Genomic DNA, 25,086 nt, shown 5'->3' with positions numbered 1-25,086 from the left:
AAAAGTCCGTGACTTTCAGAAGTGTGTGTGTGCTCGTAGCACATTAGTGAAAAAAGTTCGCCATCTTGGCGAAAAGTCTGACTGTTCAGTAGTGTGTGTGTGCCCGTGGCACTAGTGTTAACCGGTCCACCATCTTGGTGCCGAGTGTGAACGTGCTCAAGGCACTAGTGAAAAAAAACTGTCAGCCATTTTGGCTAAATTAAAAATCGAACTAAATTTGAAAAAAAAGTGTTTCCTACAAGAGGAAAAAATTGAAAGTGTTTCCCACAAGAGGAAAAAAATCAAATAGTGATTTACCCCCTGCGGGTGCTAAAAAAAGTGCTGCAAATAAATGTCGGAATCTGAAACCCCGCGCCGTGAAATTCCTGGAGGCAAGGTTCCGAGAAATATTCTGCCGTCTATTGCGGAACAAAAAACTGCCCAGGACCTACGCGACCAGCAACGAAGAATGGCTCGAGAATTGTGCTGTCTTCTCGATCGCCGTGAATTAATTTTCGGCAAATTGTTGCGGATTGAAGATTTCCTCAAGGCTGAACCCGTAAGCATCCATTTGCTCAAGCTGCACCTGGAAACACTGAGGAAATGTGAGGAGGAATTCGACAAGGTCCACGTGGAAATCGTCGCCAACAAGCCAAGGGATGAGCGAGACGATGAAAAGGACGAATATCTGCGATTCGAGTCTCTCCACAACCAACTTTACGTTACGCTACAAACCAACATCGATCGTCTCACACCCGCTCTCCCATCGACCAGCAGTGAAATGGCTCGACAAGTTCCCCCGCAACATGTGTACGTCCAAGCTGCCGCTCCGCAACTTCACGCTCCATTTCCGGTGTTCGATGGCAACCCGGAAAATTGGTTTAGCTTCAAGAGCCTGTTCCGAAGCATCATGCAGCGGTACGCTAATGAGACTCCCGCCATGAAAATTTTGCACCTGCGAAATTCATTGGTCGGTGACGCCAAGGACAAGATTGACCAGGATGTCATCAACACAAACGACTACGATTTGGCTTGGCGGATCTTGGAAAACGCTTACGAGGACCGACGACTGATAATGGACACGCACATTGACGCAATATTGGAATGCCCGAAGGTCGCCATCGAGAACAGAGGACAAAGCATCACTAAACTGGTCGAGACATGTACCAAACATGCCGATGCTCTACGTGGTCATGGTTTCCCAGTGGAAGGATTGGCTGAGCTATTTGTTGTCAATGTGCTGTACAAAAAACTGGACAAGGAAACCCAAGAGCAGTGGGAGACGAGACTTCCAAGGAACGAGCTACCGGAGTTCCAAATATTCGTTGACTTCCTGCGAGAGAGAGGACGAGTTCTGCAGCGCACAAGTCGCTCCGAGCAGCCAGCAAGGCAGCAGTCAACAGTTCCTGCTAGACGTCCAGCATACGCTCCGAAGCCAGCAGCACGATCGTTCATCCAAACTGCAAAGCAATCGTGCCCCTGCTGCAAAGAGGACCATTCTATCTACCGGTGTCCCAAATTCCTGTACATGAATTTGTCGGACAGGAAGGCTGTCGTCTCAAAGGCCAGTCTTTGCTACAATTGCTTGCGAGCGAGGCATCGAGTCAGCGAGTGTCCATCGGAGCAAGGGTGCAAGGTGGAAGGATGCAATCGAAAGCACCACAGTTTCTTGCATCTCACCAACTCTGCCAGCAGTTTGAAGCCAGAACCAGAAAGTGTCCCTGAAACACCCACATCAACGAAGTACTCTGCTACAACATTGTGTACTCACTTGGGAGCCATCACAAAGCAGGTACTTCTATCGACAGCGCAAGTCTTGATTGTCGGGAAAGGTGGCTCAACTGTTCAGTGTCGAGCGCTTCTCGATTCCGGATCCGACAGTCACATCATCAGCGAGAACCTGGCCTCGAAGCTCATGGTAAATATGCTACGAGTGGACCTTCCGGTAAGTGGCTTGAATGACATCCAAACGCGTGTCAATTATGCGCTCTCGACACGCATCCAATCTTGCGTGAACGATTATTCCACCTCCATGCTGGAATTTTTGGTCGTTCCATCGGTGTCCACCAATCTACCCCTTTTCGAAGTAGACACGCAAAAACTGAAAATCCCGACCGGTTTGACATTTGCCGATCCAACTTTCCATGTCCCGGGTTCGGTCGATTTGATAATTGGCAACGAAATCTTTTTCGATTTAGTCCGAGATGGTCGAATAAAGATCAATAACAGCAACCTCACCCTAGCTGAGACTGAATTAGGCTGGGTGGTGTCAGGTTACGTTCAGCCCAGAAAACCCAAACCTCTCCCACGCGTGTGTCAGCTCAACCGCAAAGACACCGAACTCAACGCAACATTGGTCAAGTTTTGGGAAATCGAAAATATTCCAACTGAATCAAAATTATCCGCTGCTGAAGCTGCTGTTCAGGAACACTTCAAGCTCACCCACACAAGAGACGAGGATGGCCGCTACCAGGTACGTTTACCGTTCAACCATCTCAAGGACCAGCTTGGTGGTTCCTACAGCAACGCGAAGAAACGACTCGACAGGCTAATGGTTTCACTCGCACGGAATCCAGTTCGTGCTGAGCAATATTCCGAATTCATGTCCGAATACCTGGCACTCGGTCACATGAAAGAGGTGAGCGCTTTGATCGACGAGGGATACTACATTCCACACCACGCTGTCTTCAAGGAGTCCAGTTCCACAACCAAAACACGAGTCGTATTTGACGCATCAGCAAAAACAACAACTGGCATCTCGCTAAACGACACTCTCCTGGTTGGCCCCACAGTGCAAAGCGATCTGGTTTCGATTCTGCTTCGATTTTGCACTCATCAAGTTGCGCTAACAGCAGCCATTCCGAAAATGTACCGCCAGGTCAAACTTCATCAAGACGACTGTAAGTATCAACGAATCCTATGGTACAACCAAGCTGGCGAACGTACCATCTACGAGCTGCAAACGGTAACTTATGGTGTCGCAAGTTCCCCGCATCATGCAACACAAGCGTTGCTCCAACTGGCAGCAGACGATGGCCATCAATTCGAATCAGCTGCTCGAGTCGTCTCCATGGATAGTTACATCGACGATTTCCTGACGGGTGGCAAAACGGTCGAAGAGGTGATCAACATCTACAATCAACTAACGCAACTCCTGTCCAAAGGTGGCTTTGGTGTCCATAAGTTTTGTTCCAGTAGTCCAGAGGTGCTAAAACTAATCCCAAACGACTTGCACGAGAAGCAAATTGGTTTCGATTCAGACGTCAACGATTCGATCAAGACGCTTGGTCTCATCTGGAATCCATCAGCTGATTACTTTCGATTTTTCGTTCGACCGTCCGAAGGTAATTCAACCACGAAGCGAAGGGTTTTGTCTGACATCGGCCGACTTTTTGATCCCCTTGGATTTTTGGGTCCGATCATCACCACGGCGAAACTTCTGATGCAGGACATTTGGCGACTGGGAATTGGCTGGGATGAAGAGTTGCCCACTGAGCTGCAATTGAAATGGCAAAATTTCCAACAACAACTACCAACCATCAACGAGATGCGCAAACCAAGACGTGTGATAGCGAACCATCCAACACTTATCGAGCTCCACGGCTATTCCGATGCATCCAGCCAGGCCTACGGTGCGGTAATATATATCAAAAGCATCTCCTCCGACGGAACCATACAGGTAAATCTTTTAACAAGTAAATCTCGAGTTGCCCCCTTGAAGCCAGTCACTATTCCCCGACTAGAATTATTAGCCGCTAAACTCTTAGCAGAGCTTACGCAGAAGGTTATGTCAGCAATGCAAATTGAATTCCACAATGTGACTCTTTATAGCGACTCGCAAATTGTATTGTGCTGGCTTAAAAAATCTCCTTTGTCGCTTAACCAATTTGTATCCAATCGAGTTGCTTCAATTATCGAACTCACGCAAGATTTCCGATGGTGCTATGTGCGCACAAATGTTAACCCCGCTGATTGCATTTCTCGGGGCGCTCTCCCTAACGAGCTAGTTGAGAATAAGTTGTGGTGGAAGGGACCTCCAACATTATGGAAAACTTCACTGCAACCACAAGATCCATTTCCATTGGATCTCGATGATCCAAACATACCCGAACTTCGTAAGCGCAAGGCGCTGACAATTATAGCCAAAACGCCACATATGAGTCTGGATAGACTGAGCAATTACAGACAATTGCAAAGAGCGTGGGTGTATGTATTGCGTTACGCCAAACGGGGCGCCCGAACGCAACCTTTCAATGCGCCTATTTCTGCTGGTGAAATGATGTTATCCGAAACAACTATCCTCCGATTTGTCCAGCAGCAATCATTCCAAACTTTGTTGAGCGACATCCAATCCAAACAAACGAGACGATACAATTTATCCAACTTGGCTCCATTTGTTGGAAACGACGGGCTCATCCGAGTCGGTGGTCGGCTCAAGTATTCTGCTATTCCCTACGATGGGAAGCATCAAATCCTTCTGCCTGACCAACACTTCGTAACAACAATCCTGGTTCGCAAACTGCACGAAGAAAACCTCCATGTTGGTCATTCGGGACTCCTTGCCATCGTTCGAGAACGGTACTGGCCTGTACGTGCTAAAAATATAATTAAGAAAATTATTTCGAACTGCATTGTTTGCGCAAAGCTACGCGCAAGACCAGAGCGACAATTTATGGGAGACTTACCGAAGCACCGAGTCAATCCAGCACCACCGTTTTCACTGGTCGGGATCGATTATGCTGGACCATTTACCTTGACTTTTGGAACTAGAGGAAGAAACACCTACAAGGCGTACGTAGTCGTGTTTGTTTGTATGACTGTGAAAGCTACCCATTTTGAGCTGGTTACAAATTTGACTACCGAAAATTTCATAGCCTGCTTGAATCGATTTGTGGGCCGCCGTGGATTACCAAGCGATATTTTCACAGACAATGGAACATCTTTCGTCGGCGCTAATAATGAATTAGCCGACATGAGGAAATTATTTGAAGACGAATTACACCGTGCCAAATTACAAGAATTTTGTGCAACTCGTGGACTTACATGGCATTTTATTCCACCCAGAAGCCCCCACTTTGGCGGAATATGGGAAGCTGGCGTCAAATCGATGAAGTATCATCTCAAGCGAGTAGTTGGAGAAACAAGATTGACATATGAGGAGATGCTTACTTTCCTGGTCCGCACAGAAGCAATACTCAACTCAAGACCTCTTTGCCCGATGTCAGACGATCCTTGTGATGCAGCAGCGTTAACTCCTTCGCATTTCCTGATTGGACGTTCTCTACTGGCCTTACCCGAGTCGTCGCTTATGGAGGAAAAGGTCGGTCGATTGAATAGGTGGCAACACGTGAAGTACATGCAGGAGCATTTCTGGCGAAGGTGGTCCCGTGAATATTTGCACCATTTGCAAAGTCGTCAAAAGTGGAGTGATGGAGTTCGAAAGTTCACAAAGGGTGATCTTGTTTTACTGGTTGAAGAGAACCTCCCACCCCAGCAGTGGCGACTTGGACGCATCGAGATTCTTCATCCCGGCGAAGACAACATCGTGAGAGTGGTGACGGTCCGCACCGCTAGTGGCAGCGAGTTCAAGAGAGCGGTTACAAAAATAGCCTTACTTCCGGTTGATCTCGAGGGCGAGACTCAACGGGGGGTGAATGAACGATTGAAAAATTGATGTACCCTTGAATACACCCCTGTGTTTCCATAATTTTATATCCTTGCTATAAATCTATTGGCACCACTGCCCATTTGAAAAGGATCAGAATAAATCTAACCGTTGTGCAAGTCAGACGCGTTTTTTGTTCTACCTGTTCTAGCCGAAAAATCATTTGCTTTTCCTCTCGCTAAATTCCCTGAGCTGTGCACGCTCATATTTTTTTAACCATTAATGACTTTTCTTGAACCATTTTTTGGGATTTTTGATAGAACTGCCATAATTGTTGATTTTCAACCATAGTGTACGGTTCAATTTTAGGCATTTTAGGAGTTTTATTGAAGAAGTCGAAAAATGGTTAAATTTCAACCGCAAATGAAAAAAATAGCAGCCATCTTCGCAAGAGATCTTGTTTGTTTTCATTTTGGCTGTGCTAAAAATTAAACAATTTGTTTCCAAGCAGCTGTTTCAGTTTATAAATTTACAACTTTAGATAAGGATTATAAGGTAATTTAATTAACTCGTAAGTATCTTAAAAAAAAACAGTGTTAATTAATAAATTGAGGGGTTCTTCCAAATCACTCTAACCTTATTTTTTATCTTTTAATTGATAGGAAGAGTCAGTACGCTACAGTCTAAATGCAAGAGGAACCGGATCAGGAGCTTCCGCTGAGTGATCTGCAGGAAACGACAACAGCATCAGCGGTAAGGTATGTGGAAAAACGAGTCAGGTTTCGACGGTGGAAAAATTGCATGGACAGACTATTTGGAGACTGGCGGTAGTTCTACAATGTTAGTTCTAGCAGTTCTAGTTATTAATGTTTAATTGAACAATTTCAATCCTTCGTTCAATTTTCCTCGTTGCATCATACTAACAATTTTCTGTTTCTCTATTGCAGTAATGATAATACGAGCGCTTCCCTTTGATCAGCGGGTGTTCCGACTTGAAAAGCTGCGATCAGAAACCACTGGAGGAGCGGATACAGGATTGGTTGCTGTACAGTCACCGGGGAAGAGGCAGCAGCGCTTGCGAAAGTGATAGCATCTGACCAGTGCCGCAAATGCAACAAAATTCATTGCCAGCATCCCATAGTGCAGATGTCGGTGAAGTCAACCAGACAAAATGTTTATGTTTTTTATTTATTTTTAATAACCACATCAATAAATGTATTTTGAAATAAAAACTCTATTTACAACACACGGATTGATGCTTGTCGTTCTACATTCATTCAAATAATTTCCCCCTGATTTTTTGCTCATTTTCGCTTTTTCGACCATGTTTAAAAAATAACCATAATCCAAGTTCTCCTTGAAATCTCATTTTATGAGTTTTCACTGAAAACTCATAAAACGACTTGATCCACAAAACTTCGATTATGGTTATTTTTCAAGCATTTATGGTTCAATATGGTAGAGCGTGTGCGAAAAACAGCTGTCATAACTATCAACGAGTTGAAACCACGAGCGAATAGAAATCAATTCAACAGCAGATCCAGCGCTCCACTCAACATTTTGATGGACATGTTCTGAGTTGAATCTAAACCAAAGGTTCCAACATCACCACCGAAGGAAGGTTCTGACACTTCATCCGAAATTTTCGATGATACCGTGAAATTTTTGGAGGATCAAAACCCTGAAGAATTCGAGGACGCAGTATCAGACGGAACTCAACAAGTAGACGAACTCAAATCTTCAAGGGTTCCTGAACGGGTTAGACCGCGGCGTACCATCCGGATGCCTTCCCGTCTGGAACCATACATCGTGTTCTGAAGTTAGAAGGGGGAAATGTTAGCAATCTGATCATAGCAACACAGAGTGCATTTATCCAATCGCAGTAACTCAGAAACTCATGTCAAACAGTAGGGGAGATGAGGGCATAACGAGCACCCAGGGCATAATAAGCACTCCTTTTTTCTACATAAGTACGTATTTTCTCAAGCAAATTTTCATAAGGACTTGTTTCGTACTATCTATAGTATTAATTTTTCACCAAAAAAGAAATATCCTTTTCATCTTTACAGAAATATTAAATAATAACCATCTAGGTTCTCAAGTGACGAAAATAATATAATTTTTGAGCACCACCAAATAAGCTTTTATGACTTTCAAATCCTCTTGATCTAAAATGTACGCACTGCAACATGATCTACACATTGTTGCTCATAAAATTTTTGATTTTTCACTTTAATCAATTTTAAAACGCGTTTTTACTATAATTTGTTCACTGGAGGCGAACAGAGCACTATCAATGAAGGCATAATGAGCGTTTTCTGCCGGGGAATCTAGCAGCGAATTCAACTCGATGAAGTCAACTGGATAATAGAGCTACAGTTTGACTTGTTTCGTCTGTCGATTTGGCCTATTGGTAAGGTGTCGGAGAGGTAATCAGTAGACTCGAGTTCGATTCCTGTTTGAGGGGATTTGTTTTTTGCACACCACCAGGAATCGAACTCGAGCCTACTGATTACCTCTCCGACATCTAACCAATAGGCCAAATCGTCAGTGGAAACAAGTCAAGCTGTAGCTCGATTACTCAATTGACTTCATCGAGTCAAATTCGCTGCTAGATTCCCCGGCAGAAAACGCTCATTATGCCTTCATTAATGGTGCTCATACTGTCTCGGGGGGTTTCTCATTATGCCTCTGCAGTGATTGGTTTTCGGCTTTCGGCAAAAATTTTTAAAATGCATTTTTAAACGTTTTTATCTACTTTTTCAAGTTCCATCCAATTAGGCACTAGACTATTTGAGTGTCTGAACACGAAACAATGATGTAATTTACATATTACAGCTGTTCTCTATGGTTAAATAAGCATTTTCCTTAAGGTGGCCATTATGCCCTCATCTCCTCTATATAAGATGAATAGATTTAAATAAATATTCATTCCTTGTCTGGCAGTCATTCTACAAAGATTAGCTTCAAGAGTTAACACTCAGGCTGACGAACTTTAACTCCTTGTTGCTTCATGTATTGACAAGTGGTGAAACTGATGACATTTTTGGAACTACCAAAGTCAACTAGCATTTGGATGTGTTGGAAGATAAGTAAGCTATGAAAAGTAATGTCATTAAATATTGCGATTTCATTCGCGCGCTAGAATTTTCACACAAAAATTTCGTTAATCTCTAATTTCGCTCTTCAATTTCGTACTTTTTCTCTCACCTTCGTATTTGTACATCTCTTGAATATCAGACAAAAACTAACTGCGGAATTATTGAAAAACAAACAAAATGATAAATTTTACAATCAAAGCAATCAAGTTATGTTGTAATAAACAATGAGAAAAAAACAGGAATTTTGCTTCGTTCGACAAATTCAGGTAATTCTTCATATTAGAGATGTACCGAATATTCGGTCGGCCGAATATTCGGCGCCGAATACCGTCGAAAAACCGTTAAGCCGAATATTCGGCTCACCGAATAGTTGAGCTAAGTATTCGGCCGAATAGGCCTTATGGTTTCAGCAAAACATCTAAGGTGTGACGGCGTATCTTTCACAGAAGATCGTACATTCTCTTGTACAAATATCGCTTTTTACTTTGATTATAGTTTATTCCAGATTTTTCATGATATCTTCATACTTGCCCATAAATCCAGTAAAGATTCCAGATAAGTTTCCAGTTTTTTACATAAAAAACTGGCCGAATAGTTGAAAAGGTAAATATTCGGTATTCGGCCGTTCGCCGAATACCACTATTCGGTACATCTCTACTTCATATGGTTTATTTATTTCCTATTTGATTATAATTTTTTTTTCCAGCTGAAACTGGACGAAACGGCGAAAATATTGTTGAGGGAATAGTGAAAACCTATGAAAATCTTGTTGTGGTAAGCCGATAAATGAAGTTTATTTGTGAACATATTTAAAATTTTGAAATTTCTCTAGTCCTAAATTATCTTTTTTAGAGACAAATGCGTCTGCTCTGCGTTTCCTGCGTGACTTGAGGAGGATGTTCCGGCTCGGATCGTGGCACGTAAATAGATGGAACTTTAAAAAACTGTAGCGTTGTCTGCGATAGAAATCAAACCCAACGCCGAACAAAGTTCTCCCTGTGACATCAACCTGCTTCATGTGCTGAAAAAAATATGATGTTTTTTTTTAAATATGGTGCCAATGAAATAAAGTGTATCTAAAAATATAATTGATGATTAAAACAAGACATATTCTCATAAGAAAACAATCAACAATTCCTTCCGAAAATCCTTTGGCAACGGGTTCAAGATTGGACAGGAAAAGGGCATGATTTCGCTTACCTATCGAGAAGTCGTCGTGGGAAGCTTTCCATACAGCTAATTTAAGTGTGTATTGGTTGTAAACCTGGTATTTAACCTGCTTTAGTCTGAATACTATGGGAGTCTTGAAAAGACTGCAAAATTCCCAAATAGCGTATTTTGTATTCTAGCTCGGACGCAGCTTAAAATCGCTTTTAGATTGTCGCCTCGTCACATCGCAAAGTCACCTTCCGATGATGTGTGTAAACAAATTATTCAAGAACGTACAAAAAAGGTGAGAAAAAGGTTCATGTAAATTTTTCGACAAACGAAAAATATGCAAGCGAATCTAGTTGTTCAAGAAAATCACAATAGAAGAAAATAAATTTTCATTCTTCGTTCTCCGCTGTACCAAACCGGTTGTACTTCCATTAACCACCCAATAGGTTATGGACCGAGTCCACCTGAACAGGAAAGGATCATAGAAACAGTCTGAAGATGTTTAACGGAAGCGACGGATCGAACGGAAGCGGAAGAAAAGTGACTGCAGCTGGCGGAAAAGTCTCTGGAGTCGCGCTACCATCAATCGGCGATGATATCAACAGTGAAATCCAAAGTCCGTGGGGACAGGAATAGGTTTGCTATCGATGCAACGTGAGAGGTCATATGGCTGAGAAGTGTTCGGAAAAACAAGATTCTTTTAACACCGGAGGACTGTCGAGTAGAATGTTGTGCAGCGTTCTGTCAACATCGGATGTCAAGTGTTCCGATTGGTATTTTGACTCGGGAGCCACGCGTCACATGACAAGGTCCAAGCAAAGATAACGTCACTTCAAGATCATGAAGAAGGCATAATTATTCTTCTATATGGAACTTCAATGTAGGCAACGCCTAAGATAGCTAGATTTCTTAGGTATACTACTCCGTTGCTTGCATATGTGTTAGTAGGCCAACTAAAAAAGAGTTATGGAAATTCCACAGAAATGTATGGAAAAATTTTAAAATATTAGTTTTCTAGAAAAACTACTGATTTTAAAATTCTGCAAAAAATATATAAATGTTCACCAAAGTATTTACAATGCATTGAGCGCTTATGCGAATGGAAAACATATTTTTTACGTGAATAATTGAGTTAAAAAATTCCATTTTTTTTTGCTGAAATAGTGCTAAATTGCTAAGAAAAACTGTCTCGTAGTCAAAATATTGAACGCTTTTGAAGATAAATTTTACTAATTGCTACACAAGTTATTTCAAAGTATGCGACTGATTACTTATTCGAACAATAAGACCCCTCAATTTTCCATATAAAAAGGTTTTCGATAAGTTACATGGATGTGCTTCGGATCTTATAAGGAAAAATAGTTATTCGCTGTTGAATAGGGGTATGTCTTTTGGCATTGAAAAACAATCAATTCAACTGACATCACTACTTGTACATAACGAGTTATTGCTTGCAATGTCGTCATGAATACCTCGTTAGTCTCTATGCGAGTGCTGGCACAGCCAATCATGTCATATTTGGAGTAGTGCATGTTTCATCTAATTTAAGGCATGTTCAACTCGTCTCGTCATTCCAACTTGCTCGGTCTCCGAGTCCTGTGACGCTATAGAGAAGGTACTCCAGCCCACGGCTTTCGCTTTTTACTGGGAATAGCTCAAATGACATCTTTCAAACAAATTTTTCTTCATGTTCACATGAAGTATTACACTTATTATACAAATAGAAAAAATGCATTACTTTGATCTCATTTAAGGATTTTAATTCTTTTTCATAGTTGAATCGATCCAGTTTACAAAGTGAGATACTCTTGTAAAACCATCTGGAAGGCCGATTGCGCAAGATTCTCCAGAAGAGTACGATATACCGAAGCTGACCACTCCGATAACCTTGCCTCCATTGACAAGCGGACCGCCGGAGTCTCCCTGTAAGTAAAAAGACGTAAAGTCTTGGGTCTTTAACAGCTAAAAACGTGTTACAAACCCCACAAATGCCTTGACCCTTCCTTGTAAACGTACAAAGGTGTCCGTCGTCGTAGTTGAAAAGCGCTCTCCGGCAAACTTTTGCATCCAATACCCGAAGCCGTAGGAACTGCAGCTTATCCGAGGGGGGTCCTCCATCGCGTCTAGTTCCACCCCAACCGGTAACGGTAGCTTCCGTACCACCTTGAATGAAATCTTTCCCGTACGCAATCGAGCCAACTCGATCACGCACCCACAGGAAACTGCCCGCCAATTTGAGCAAACCGATATCGTTGATTGCACGTTCCTCCTCGTAATTCGGGTGCCGAATCAACTTGGACACCGAAAACCGGAAACCTCCGTGGCTCAGCTGCGTTGATCCCACGAAAACCCTCACCTGAGAGGGTTGTAACCCATCTAAACAGTGAGCTGCCGTCAGAACCCACAGCCGATCGATGATGGTTCCACCACAGAAATGTTCACCCCGGAATTGCAGAGAAACTTGATACGGAGTTGGCCCTGCATTACCGCCCCCAACGACGAGGGGACGAATGCTTTGAGGGTTGCTTGTATTGCCAAAGGGCCCGAACGCATCCGTAAAGTTGGCATCTTCTTTGCCAAGTGATACACTAGAGAGCAGAAAGGAAATGAGCACTTGGAAAATCATCGTTCTTTATTCATTAGTCTCCACAATGAGATGGGCTTTTATAATCGCGAGCAAATGGGACTTTTTAGGGTGCTTCAACATGATAATCGGGATAAGCTGTGAAACAAAATTGGTTTTAAAAAGAAGCTTTGAATATTTTTGTGAATTTTCATTCAAAATGTCATAAAGCCAGGAACAATAGAAACTTCAAGTGCAGTCACGCTGAAATTTATTTTTAACGGTCGCCATAGAAAGGCGGAAATGCGTACATAAACAAGAATCAAATCATCGACCGAAACTGTAGCGACATCTCGAATGTTGCCAACAAATGATTATTTCATTACGCATTGCAGTTATTTTGTAGTAAACAGTTTGCAGTTAAAAATTTTAATCTTTATTGTACTAGCCTATCGATTGAGATGTATTAATTCATAAATTAGCAGAGTCTCACAGCTGTTTACATCGAGGAGGAGCCATTGGATACAATCGAATACTTTTAGAACTTTTGATAGCGGATTCTCGTTTCCATTTTAATGAGTTTCAGAAAATTTCTGAAACGATAACTTTTCCTCTTGATCCTTTGAAAAAAAAAAAATGACGTAGGTGTTGACAGAAAATCATCTGAATACTATATCTACTGTATACGTGAATACTATGCATCATACGTCAGTTGAAATTTAGTTTTCAATTAGTAACAGCGGAATGTAGCATTCAAACTACAGAAAACAAATATTCAAATTCAAATGGCAATTTTTCCGTTCGTATCGCTAACTGCCTAATAATGTAAACGGTTTTACAACGGAGCAGCATTTTCCTGATTCGTATAATTATTTATCACAGATCACGTATTGGTCCAATTTAACCACCAGGCTACAAAACAGACTCTTCAGGCAACAGATAACATTAAAAATCCAGCCGAATTGCTTCGATTTACAAAGTAATGAATGGCTCGCGCCAGTATCACCTTGTGATGCGCTCTTTACCCCGCTGATGACCAAAAAAGCTTCACTATTTTTGACCTTATCGACAAAATTTTTAAGCAAGAAGAAAACCAACAACAGGGTGATATTGAATGTGATGGGGATGAAATTGGAGGTCACTTTTCGAGGTAATGATATGTCGTAGAATCGTTTTGTTTATTGCAGTAGCCAGTGTCATTCCAGGTGGCACTACAGAGATCGGATGGAGGAATCTTTTCGACAGGCCTCAAACTGACGGAAATCGTCTTAATATGACGAAGGCTTTGCACTGATTTTGCTGAGAGAGCTTCCCAAATAAGGAGTGTATTCGAAAAAAAATGCAACACTTTGTTTTGTGAATAACTTTTGCCGAAGGAGGACAATCGGCTAAATTTGTTATTACTTCGACAAAACCAAAAATTTCAGGTAATTTTAAAGGCCAAGCCTCAGAAAAACAATAAAAATAGCATTGATTTGGAAAAGGATGGTTCATAGTATCCATAATAGATGGCGCGACTGGTGCACAAAAAAGTCGATAAAATTTTTGTATGGGACGCTATCTCAAAAACCCGCTCATCTAACCCTTACATTACATGGCAGTTTCGCTAAAAATGTTATTAATTTGCATCCTTGCATTCAAAACTTATCCACAAAACAATGTGGTGCATTTTTTTTCGAATACACTCCTTAGTATGCCTGAGGACGAATGCAAGGGCGGCAGTCAGTGGTGAAGCTATACTGCTCGGAATAATGGCGAATCACAGGCTTTGAAAGTTATGAATTTCGAAAGAAAATCTTCCCGAATCTCTCGAAAGTTCATGTTGTTGGAAGCACTTGGGCAGTGGAAAGGAGAGACTTGTCTAGTTGGTGATAGATACACGCTCTCGCCTCTGTTGCAACTCGATGATCTCCCATCCATGGCACCAGTTCGACGAACTCCAGTGGCTTCCGGTCCGACGACCTCCCAATGGCGCTGACCCGACGACCTTCCATGGCTATGGTCTCGGCGCTCTTCCTGCGGCTCGAAGCATCCTTTCCAGCTCAACGCCTTTCTTGAGGCCTGACGCTTCTGGTGGTCCAGCTCGACGACCTTCACTTGACTTGCCAGTCCGACTATCTTCCATGGCACCGGCTTGACGACCTTCCGTGGTTCTCGCTCGTTAGTCCTCCAGTGGTTCCTGGCCCGAAGGCCACCACCTAGTTCCTGACTTGACGACGTTCCACGATACCGGCCACCAACCTTCCATGGCTTTCGGTACGGTGACCTACCAGTGAATCTGGCCCAACGCGTTCCATGATACCGGCCGTCAACCTTCCATGGCTTTTGTTGAGATTCGTCTCATCGAAGTAATCGATGAGATGAATAACAACACACGCATGTTGGTGTTATCATTTACAAACAAATTATTGTAACTATGGTTCCCTATGAATCTCTAGGGAACAGACTAGTATAAATAAAACGCAAAGTTAAAAATAAAGTCATTCCAGTTTTAACCTTCAAACAGTTAGTTTGTTCTCTCCTTTCCACTCCGAAAGTGCTCCCTGCTGATGGCTCTCAACAGGTTATGGGCCCTAGTGGAGTTATGTAGCCCTACACTAGTGGAAAGGAGGAGAGAAGTGGAATCGGCAGCGGCAGGAGGGCGACCCGGGACCGTTACCAAGTGAGTCGAGCCTGGAAATCGATTGGAAGTGCGTCGAACCTGGGACCGTTCGGAGGCGTCGAGCCGGGAATCCATTTGGAGGTGATATACCTGGAATCCGATTGAAGGTGGTCGTGCTTGGAATCCGTTCGGAGGTGATCGACCTGGGAATCCTTTCGGTGGCGTCGAAACGGAAAACCAAGGAACCAGGTTGAACCTGGAACCGGTCAGAGGTGTCGAGCCAGGGATCCAATTGGAAGGTGGTTTAGCCTGGTATCCAATTGGAAGACAGTCGAACTGGAAATCCGTCCGGAGGTGTCGATCATGAAATCCGATAGAAGGTTGTCGAGCCGGGAATCCGAAGAGGGTCGCGAGCCGCTGGGAAGGCGAAAAGCCTTGAGGATAGGCTACGAACTGCAAGGAGCGTCAAGACGACGGGAGGTTGTCGTCGAGCGAACCAAAGGCCGAAGGATGATGGTCGGCGAACGAAACCTGGAGAGGGTCGTTAAGCTGAAGGCGATGAATGTGGTCCGGCGCGGAGCATTGCTGACCAGCAAAAAGCGTTTGTTGAGGAGGAGTGTTGGAATTCGTCCCATCGAAGTAATCGATGAGATGAATAACAACAGACGCATGTTGGTGTTATCATTTACAAACAAATTATTGTAACTATGGTTCCCTATGAGTCTCCAAGGAACAAACTAGTATAAATAGAACGCAAAGTTAAAAATAAAGTCATTCCAGTTTTAACCTTCAAACAGTTAGTTTGTTCTCTCCTTTCCACTCCGAAAGTGCTCCCTGCTAATGGCTCTCAACAGCTTTCGGTCCGACGACCTCCCAGTTGCTCCGGTCCGACGACTTTGTTGGTTCCGGCTAGACGCTCTTATTTTGGCCCGACGCCTCACCAATGGCACGACGGCCTTCCGGTGGCTCTCGACTCGCCGACCTTCTAAGGATCCGACCCAGCGACCTTCCGTAGCACCTGTCCGACGACCTTCCGTGTTTCCTTGCTTGTCGACCTCCACCTGGCTTCCCGATTCTATAATCTTCCAGTTGGGTCCTGGTTCGTTGTACTTCCGGGTTTCGGCTCGTTGTCCTTCGGCGCTGGCACTTCTTGCCACTGTTGATTCAGCTTCTTCTCCTTTCCACTAGTGCTGGGCCCATAACCTGTTGATGGAAGCACTTGGGAAGTGGAAAGGAGAGACTTATCTAGTTGGTGGTAGAAACTGGAATACCTTCTTAAACCATCCCTATGGTTACATATCTAATTATTTATTAATTATGTGTATGTTGTTATTTGTCCAATCGATTGCTACGATGAGACAAATCTCAACAGTTCAGCCCTCCTGAAATCTGGGATAGCGTTTTTACGAGTGCACAGAAATCGATCGAACGTCCTGAATCAGGACATCAATTTTCTGTATCACGTTTCTCTTCGGTACGAAAACTGTCACGTTTACTTTCATTGGATGAATCTGTTCCATTTTAAAGTAGAGAGTGATGTTGAACCAACAATGAACAATGCTAAATCCTTAAAAAATACGAATCAGGAGATGGCCATCAGTCAATACCATCGATAAAGAACGGTCGTCAGTTCCGAACCGAGGGAAACAAACTCAGATCATCCAACAAGTCTGGCTCTCCCGGTTGACAACCGTCAGCTTGACTGATGCCGCAGCTCCGTAAAGCCTTGTCCGCACTCGACAACTTGAACAGCTAATTCGGTTGCTGTGACTTGTTTATGTTTACATGCATTGGGAACTAGATGATTGGATGCATGTCTCAAGTCTCCCGAAGGATGGGAGATCTACTTACTGCTCCTTTCAGCAGCCAGAAAAAATTGTCGAGACCATCAGTGAAATCGAGGGCCACGAAGAGCCAGCGAAGAGGTTTTCTCAAAGAAATGACTGACTTTGAACTACGATGTTAAATCCTATATGTTAAATAAGGTTAATGAGCACTACCCTGATGCTTTAGAGCAATCAACGCGCAATGTAGAACGGTCTCTCCCAGGTTTAGTTGATCATGTACGTCTACCACAGATCAAATTAAAGACATTTCGGTATCGATTTTTGAATACGGCGAATGCGCCAAGACCTTTGTTTTGAGAAAAACGCATTCCAAGTTTCAGAAAATAAAATCAATTTCCTATTTAGCTGCGTACAATCATTTTCCTTAATAAGTCGCTAAAATGCTTTCGAATTGATTAAATTTCATCACCCGATCGATAAATATAGCTTTTGCGTATTGATTACTTCAAAAAATTGATAAATATAACTGTGGGCCTTTTTACCACAGACTGGTGCTATCATTTTGTTCATTCGCCAAATTGGAGCGCCCTTTTTAATTGCAGAATGACTATTCGCCTTTTGGATCACTCATTAAAGAAGCAATATTCAAGCAAATTTCGGCTTGAAAGCGGGTCCAAATGATCACATTAAAACATTAGCACATTCAACGATCTTATAAATACTGATTTGTGCATCTCCTCGTCCTGGAAAACAAATTTCAAAAACTCCAATGTCCTTTTTCTATCTCGAAATAACTATTGGCCCTTTTGTACGCGACGAAATTTTGAGGGGAAATGGGCGAATGAACTGTGGGATTACACACTCCTAAAAAAAACTATTCGCCTTATTTAAAAAAATAAATTTAACTTCACAAGAATAAGAAAAATTAAAAGAAAATCATATTTTCGGATGTAAAATAAAGAGTTTAACGCATTTCCCGATAGGAAATACACGCTACTATTCACCATACTTAGTCGGCTCGCGAAGGGTGCGTCGGCCAATTTTCGATCATACTAATCGGCCTATTGTTGCAACGTCGCTTATGGGAGTTTTTGCTGGGCATCAGCCGATTAGTAAGCCGATTTCGTAGGCCTATCAAATAGGGTAGCATGATTGTGTAGGAACCGACTTAATCGCCTGATTAGTAGGGCGATAAAGTTAATGAGATTTTTGACGTTATTTAATAGGGGTATCAAACGAGCAATTTAGTATTAACCATCCGCCTCAATCCGACTAAATAGCAGAATTGATTGGCCTCAAAAATCGATTGTTTTTCCTACCACCCTACCCAATCGTACTAAATAGCCGGATTGATTGACAGCAAAAATAGATTTTTCTTTGTACCACCCAACTCAATCCGACTAAATAGCAGAATTGATTGACCACAAAAATCGATTGTTTTTCTACCACCCTACCAAATCCTACTAAATAGCCGGATTGATTGACCGTTAAAATTGATTTTTCTCCCTACCACCCTACGCAATCCGACTAAATAGCTGAATTGATTGACCGCCATCATCGGTTTTTTTACTACCACCCTACCCAATCGTACTTAATAGCCGGATTGATTGACCTCAAAAATAGATTTTTCTTCTTACCACCCAACTCAATCCGACTAAATAGCCGGATTGATTGACCGCAAAAGTACCATCCGACTAAATAGGGCGATTTATGTAAATGGTTCATTTTCGTATCTCGGAGCAAGTCCAGTAGAGGTATTTTTATTTTTCTGTAGTAAAAATGTAGGTGGTTGGCGAAGTAAATTTTTGGCAGGTAGCCTGATGGTGGAGGCACGAACCTGCAAACTGGCTCATTCGGCAATGAGAATGCCGGAATCTTTGAACCTAGCATCCTACAGTAGCCGGTCGGGAAACGACCTGTCCTGTAGAGAAGCTTGCGATCCAAGCACTGCAAAACTCCAACGATCTACCAAGGCTTCCGTAAACTTCTGACTCAACAGCAGCTCGCACCTGAAGATGGAAATCCGTTCCAGCTCCTCCACCCAACCGGTACAAACGGATTTCGAGAACTGAATGTTTTTCTATTGAAATAAGAGGAAAACAATCAAACTATTTTCCAAAATAATTTTTTTATTCCATCAACTCACCTCCGGCACCTCATCCAGAAACTGGCCCACGGTGAGGGCGTCGTCAGCGATGCCTCCATCGGAATCATGAACACCTTCGATTACGGCATGCCCGGCAAACGTCCGGGAACTTGGTCAGGTTGACGTCGTCATGACGGAACCGATAGAAACCCGCTCACCACTCGAACAAACTGCTGATGATCACTGACGAACCGTGGGCCAAGCTTTCCCTTCGATGAACTCCATCACACAACACATGTCAAAAACTAATCCAGTTATGACCATTCCATACTAAATAGGCTAAAAGTTTGCCAACTAAATAGAGTCCTACGAAAACCTACTAAATTGACCGATCCCCTCCGATTACGTCGATCAACTTATTGTGCTACCAAATCATGCCTAATTGTGTGAGCCTACTCATCAGCCGATTTAGTATGGCACCTATTTCATATTCAAGCGTAGCTCGATTAATTGGCATACTAAATAGGGTCATTGATTTAGTAGGGTGATTTGTAGCCAGACTAAATCGGCACCCAACTAAATATGTGAACGGCGAAATTTTTCAACTGTCAAATTTCCTATCGGGTTATGTGATTATCTGGATTTGTTTACAGTTGGCGCATTCGCCGTATTCAAAAATCGATACCGATTTGATGGAAATATCGACGAGTGGCTCAGTTTTCGAGATCTTTTCACATCGTTGATCCACTGGAAAACTGAGATGCCTGAAATTGAAAAATTTCTTTACCTCAAGGGCTATCTTAAGGGTGAAGCTAAAGCCTTGATAGATCCTTGATTAATCCAATTTTAAATAATTGAAAATTTTAGTTCTGGTTTTTTTCAAATTATTACATTGGGCAAGAAATCGTTGGTGGAATTGAGTTTTTCGATCGGATTGTCCAAACTTGGGGCCAAGTGGTCGAAGTAGCAGACTACAAGGATTTGCTGCTCATCGATCTTCTCAGCTCACGTTTGGGCCCGGATTTTCGTCGCGCATGGGAAGAACCTTCATCTGTGAACGAACAGGACACCTTGAAGGATTTATTAGAATTTGTTCAGCGTAGTATTAGGATTCTAGAAGCTTTCCCCATCAAATCGGTTGAAGCGAAATTGGATTCTTCGTCTGGAGCGAGAAAGGTGCCAGGACAATTTCGTTCGGGGCACAACGCGATTCAATCAGGTGCCCGGTGTGCTCAGCGTCGCATTGGTTGCATAATTGCTCAACGTTTCAAGGGCCAGTTTCTCAACGAGAAACAACGATTCGTCATTACGATCTCTGTCGAAATTGCCTTGCGAGAGATTATCAGGTACAGGATTGCACCTCCAAATATTCATGTAGGCAATGCAAAGGTCGTCACCACTCACCAGCACCACACTTTGGTGTGCTACAAGGCAAACGGGAAGCAACCAAGAAGGACGCCGTTCGTTCAAGAAGGTGGTAATTCAAAGGAAGGTGGCAATTCTTCGATTCCCAGTACTGAACATGCGATTTCTGACACGGCGGACAACGAAAGGGTTTCTTCAAATACTGGTCGAGTAAAGGAAACAAGGATACTTCTCGCTACAGCAGTGGTTCTCATCGAAGGTGGAGTCAAACATCCAGCACGAGCATTGTTATACTCAGGCTCCGAGTGCAATTTTATGTCGAAAAAATTATGCCAGATGTTGAAGGTTACGAGAAAGGGCACGGATGTTTCTATCATTGGAATAGGAAATTCCTCCACCAAGGCAAGGCTACGCGTAGCTGCGAGGGTTCGTTCTAGAGTCTTGGATTACGACCAGAACATGGAATTTCTGATATTGCCTAAGATCACCGCAAACTTACCATCAAGATCATTGCAAATCACGACTTGGGGTATTCCTGGCGCTATACATTAAAAAAAAGTTAGAATTAAGTGCCGTAAAGAAGACAAGAGCCCCAGATTACACTGAGGATCAGATTTCGACTCTTAAATCCCAATGCCGCTGGATGATAAAAAATTATTCCGGGAAATATTTTGATGGACGACGAAAGTTATCTCGTCTTCTCTCTTTCGAAGACGCTCATCCCCGGGATCGATACTATTCCAAGGATAGTTCTACTACCTACATCTCCGAATATTAAATTCAAGTTCAAACATAAGTTTGAATAGAAAGTGATGCTGTATATCGCCATTTCCGAGAGAATTATATCTAAGCCATAGTTCAAGCCGTCTGGTTTGGCTGTCAATCAAGATGAACGTTTGAAGAAAATTCTCAGGTTAGCTGGAAACACCACTTTTTAAAGCGCGTGCTGAGGCAATGGTCCGAAGCTACAAAAAAAATAAAATAAAAAAGCTCCAATCTTTAGCAAGTAGTTTGCTTACTATTTGTCAAATTCTGATGTTGTTCTGATGTCAATTCTGATACACTACTTTACGAAAATAAAAAAACTGTTGTGGGAATAGTTCGGATACTGTTTTCGACAAAAGAACTAATAATATCTTCCGACGAATTCAACACGTCAAATTTATTTCAATACTGGTTATTGGATATTTGTTAATCTCACTTGTGTTTTGCTTCATGCAATATCATCTCGTGTAAGTTGTGTTCGAGTACATACATGTTTGTTTCGGGTAGTTACCTTATTTCGTTACCTCACCTTAGGTAACACCACACGAGGAGGAGGATGAGGTCGATTTTGTGCCATTGAACAGTAGTATGTAGATAAGCTTAGAACGTATAGAGATCGATCGGCTGGGGTTAAAATGCATGGGTATGTTACACTCTTCATCTCATTAACACATCATGTAGAGAATTGGTTTCCGTCAGTCATCAAGTCACGTTCTGGTTTCGTTGCGAAAAGCCTGGAGTCTTTATCAGTTGTTTTGTGCGATAGATTTTCTCTTAAAGCGTTTTCTTGTCTTCCTCTGAATGTGGAACCTTCCCGTTGGGAATGGCTTTGTGCTGATCGTCCACCTCTGGGACGATCACCTGTGTTGTCGTGGTTCGGTGGGAGACTTGCGTCTCAACGCTTGTAGTTTCTAGAATTACGTGATGATTTTCCGGAGGCTGATTCTGGAGGAAAGGTTGCTGCTGATGATTGGGAATCACCGGCGCCGATTCGGGATGATGATGATGATGATGATGGCTACCATTACTGGTTAGGTGAGAGAAGTTGCTGAAGTTGGCCTCCAGATGGCTGCTGTAGTCGAACAGGGCCTTCAACCTGCGGGACACGCGGGAATAACACGATCACAACGGTCATCGGTTAGTTACTCGGAGGTTTAGCGGTTGTTTTAAGATAAAGTATAACGATAACGACAGAAGCATGCATTTATGAGGGTGGTGCAATGGCAAGCAATTAAAAAAAAACTATTAGTAAAGCTTTCCCGCGGAATAAATTGTTGCCTAAACATTGGTTAGATACAAATGGAATCAACAGAAGGTCACCTAGGGCCAATAGTCATCAAATAATGCGAAAATAAAAGCAAAAAATGGCACGAAACTTAATATTAAAATACTTTATTTATCGTCTCACGAGGCGGTCTTATGATAAGTCACTATTTTAACAGCCGATCAATGATGTCTAAGAACTAAAATCTCAAAGTTTTTAAATTTGGACTGAAATAGCGAAATGGTTCGGAACGCAAAACTTAAAATGTATGGCTAAAGGTCAGAAAACTTTTTAGGTAATATCTCGAAAAAACAGGCCTTTCTTAGGAATAAATAGTAGAATAGCGATGGCAATGACTTAAGTTCATATAAATGCGATTGACATAAAAATAATAGGAAAATGGTACGATAGAATGCATAATGACTACTCAGAAATCATTAGTTTATGATAAAATAATAGATTTTGTTTTAGAGAAACTATGTTTTTAACTACAAGTGCTTAGAGACTAGAAATGAAACTTGGGGAAAGAACTGTTGGTACTTTCATCAGGTTGAAATCATGCTTTTTCTAATTAATTTCAAGCTCCTCGTAGTTTTTCAAAAGACGATTGAAATTTAAAATTTCAAATGACATTAATTTTTAACAGTGCTATTTGAAGACCTGTACTGTATGTCTGAGTATGTTTTACTCTCATTAGACAATTCGCGGTTTTCCCAAGGGACGTTACGCGGTACCTGTAATCTTCGAGTGTTAAAAAAGTTTTTTTTTTTCATTTGTAGAATCGATATTTACCAACATTAGTCTTTTCCATAGCTAGGTATGTGGAACAATATACTCCACTCTTCTGAGGTGATTTTATAGATAGTTTTTTCTATTAGAAACCTGATACTGAGGGTGCTTTTAGAGATTTATGGTTAAAATTAAAATAGGAGTTCTAGAATAAGTGACTAATGATATAGTGGAATTTACTAAGGTGTAGATATGCCCATAAGTTCTAATGTTAGCTCAAAATCAAACTTTTTACTAATGAGAATGCGTTTTTGCGCGTCTATTGCATCATACATAATTATAAATAAATAGAACAAGCTTCATAGATACGTCGCTCCAATTATAAAATAAATAATCTCTCAAAGAGGTAAGCAATTCAGTGCTTTTGTTTTGCTATTTGAATGTGCGGCTAAAAATACTAGCCTTAAACACTTTAAAAAATAAAATAGCAATACAAAATCTAGCCAAACAGCAAAACAATGATCACATTCATACGTACGCAAACACCCACACATACACACACACATTTACACACACGGAACGTCCCCTTTCAGTTGATGATGAACGACAGATAGCTGAGGAAAATGAAATAGTTTTCCACTAACCGGGCGCACAGCTCCCGCCGGACGGTGGCCGTGAACTTGTTGATCAGACAGAGCGTGGCCGCCGTCCCGAAGATCACGTTGTACAGCAGCACGATCAGGAAGTTGCCGAGCCACTCGATCTGGCCGAAATCCCCGAGCAGATCGAAGTTGGTGATTCCTACGAGAAAGAAAAGTTCAATCAGACATCTCTTCTAGTTTAGTTACCTAAAAAAAACAAAAACTCACCCAGTATCCGGGACAGCAGTGGGAGGGCCGAGCTTAGGATCAGCACCAGTCCACAGTTGGCGATGAGCTGCGAGAGGGACGTCTTTCGTCGCTGTGGCCTAACATTCCGCATGAATGGCATCGTGTAGAGACCTACCGCCGATGTAACGCCCAGGTACATGATGATGCAAACTTCGAGGGCGGCCCCGAGGGGACCGAGTTTCGACAGCGATGTTATGCCGAGAGTGAATTGCTGGAATTTCGAAAAAAAAGTCAAAAATATGTAACCTCAACTAACATACTTGTCACCTACCCGTGTACTCAATGGCAGAGCCTTGATTCCTATCAGTAGCTCTAGGGTATTCTGCATAACCAGCAGTACAGTGATTCCGGTCAGAAGAAGCAATAGCAACATTGCAACCGGATAGACGAGATTCCTCTGCAGGGCAGACGAACTTCGTTGTTTGTCTGTTAATAAAAAAAAAGTTTACAAATATACTCAAAAACCTAGGTTTCATTCAATCTACCGTACCTAGTAGTTTACGTTCAGCCTCAAGCTCTCTCAGTCTTTCGAAGAGTTTTTCGGACTCGTAAGCGGTGCTGCCGTTGGTTGGTCGGATTTGATACAAATCATCCAAATCGGCGCACAGCTTCGACGGGGCGTAATCGACGGTGGTGACGCTCTTCAACTCTACAAAAAAAGAAACAGAGAATTTTTTTAAAATCCAGAACAATACCAAAAGGTTTCGAAAACATTACCAATGTTGACGTTAGCGTTCGCCAGCTTACGCCGCACCGTTGCCTCCTCCAGGTAGAAGGCGTGAAATTCCTCGTTCACGTCCCGCAACAAATTGGGCTTCACCAGCACCTGGCCGATGACGCCAAACAGTCGCACAAAACCCATGGGGGTACAAACTGGAAGAAGGAAAAGGATGTTTTTGAAAAACATCTTCAATTAGTTTTTCCCAAGAACAATCCTATCTGAAGAATGGTAACACGAAATAATTTGGGTGTGGTACGATCCGATATTTGATCTTCGAAATGATCGCATTTGATTGCTATCTCGTATTTGTAAGTCTAAAGCCTAGCCTACATTAGGCAACACGGTTGCACTACAGACGAATTAGTCAATAAAAAACTGGGACGTATTACGAGGTTACCGAAAAAGAAAACAACGCTGGAGGTTCTGTATGTATGTATGTATGAATCCACCTTGGGTTTGCGGCAGCGCCGC

The 25,086-nt window shown here is 42.4% G+C and overlaps 3 protein-coding genes and 1 long non-coding RNA gene across 4 annotated transcripts; 2 read left to right on the top strand and 2 right to left on the bottom strand.

The window, feature by feature from the left end:
• The first annotated feature begins 331 nt into the window (after positions 1–331).
• LOC129753990 (uncharacterized) lies at positions 332–5,653 on the top strand. The gene has a single exon (XM_055749845.1). The coding sequence runs from the start codon at positions 332–334 to the stop codon at positions 5,651–5,653; it is 5,322 nt and encodes a 1,773-aa protein (XP_055605820.1).
• A 368-nt stretch (positions 5,654–6,021) lies between these two features.
• On the top strand, positions 6,022–6,782 carry LOC129750681 (uncharacterized). Its single transcript, XR_008738453.1, has 3 exons — positions 6,022–6,155; positions 6,247–6,342; positions 6,532–6,782. It is a non-coding gene; the product is annotated as an uncharacterized LOC129750681 (long non-coding RNA).
• A 3,410-nt stretch (positions 6,783–10,192) lies between these two features.
• LOC129753989 (chymotrypsin-1-like) lies at positions 10,193–12,469 on the bottom strand. Its single transcript, XM_055749844.1, has 2 exons — positions 11,709–12,469; positions 10,193–10,307 (listed from the first exon to the last, which is right to left on the bottom strand). Exons 1-2 carry the CDS (start codon positions 12,467–12,469, stop codon positions 10,193–10,195), a joined length of 876 nt encoding a protein of 291 aa, XP_055605819.1.
• An 8,910-nt stretch (positions 12,470–21,379) lies between these two features.
• LOC129754137 (protein Lilipod-like) lies at positions 21,380–24,827 on the bottom strand. Its single transcript, XM_055750017.1, has 6 exons — positions 24,612–24,827; positions 24,385–24,543; positions 24,166–24,320; positions 23,874–24,105; positions 23,649–23,805; positions 21,380–22,107 (listed from the first exon to the last, which is right to left on the bottom strand). The coding sequence occupies exons 1-6, from the start codon at positions 24,799–24,801 to the stop codon at positions 21,786–21,788; spliced, it is 1,215 nt and encodes a 404-aa protein (XP_055605992.1). The 5' UTR covers positions 24,802–24,827; the 3' UTR covers positions 21,380–21,785.
• Between the last annotated feature and the right edge of the window lie 259 nt (positions 24,828–25,086).

The sequence above is a fragment of the Uranotaenia lowii genome, chromosome 3, assembly GCF_029784155.1.
Source record: "Uranotaenia lowii strain MFRU-FL chromosome 3, ASM2978415v1, whole genome shotgun sequence".
Taxonomy (NCBI): domain Eukaryota; kingdom Metazoa; phylum Arthropoda; class Insecta; order Diptera; family Culicidae; genus Uranotaenia; species Uranotaenia lowii.
This window is presented reverse-complemented; position numbering and strand designations above follow the sequence as displayed.

Coding starts and splice junctions, on each gene's coding strand:
- LOC129753989 (XM_055749844.1), bottom strand. CDS start 12,469: ATGATTTTCCAAGTGCTCATTTCCTTTCTGCTCTCTAGTGTATCACTT. Junction 10,308..11,708: donor TATCGGAGTGGTCAGCTTCG/GTATATCGTACT, acceptor TTTCCTGTTCAG/GTGGACTCGGTCCATAACCT.
- LOC129753990 (XM_055749845.1), top strand. CDS start 332: ATGTCGGAATCTGAAACCCCGCGCCGTGAAATTCCTGGAGGCAAGGTT.
- LOC129754137 (XM_055750017.1), bottom strand. CDS start 24,801: ATGTTTTTCAAAAACATCCTTTTCCTTCTTCCAGTTTGTACCCCCATG. Junction 24,321..24,384: donor GGCTGAACGTAAACTACTAG/GTACGGTAGATT, acceptor TTTTATTAACAG/ACAAACAACGAAGTTCGTCT. Junction 23,806..23,873: donor ACTGCTGTCCCGGATACTGG/GTGAGTTTTTGT, acceptor TCTTTCTCGTAG/GAATCACCAACTTCGATCTG.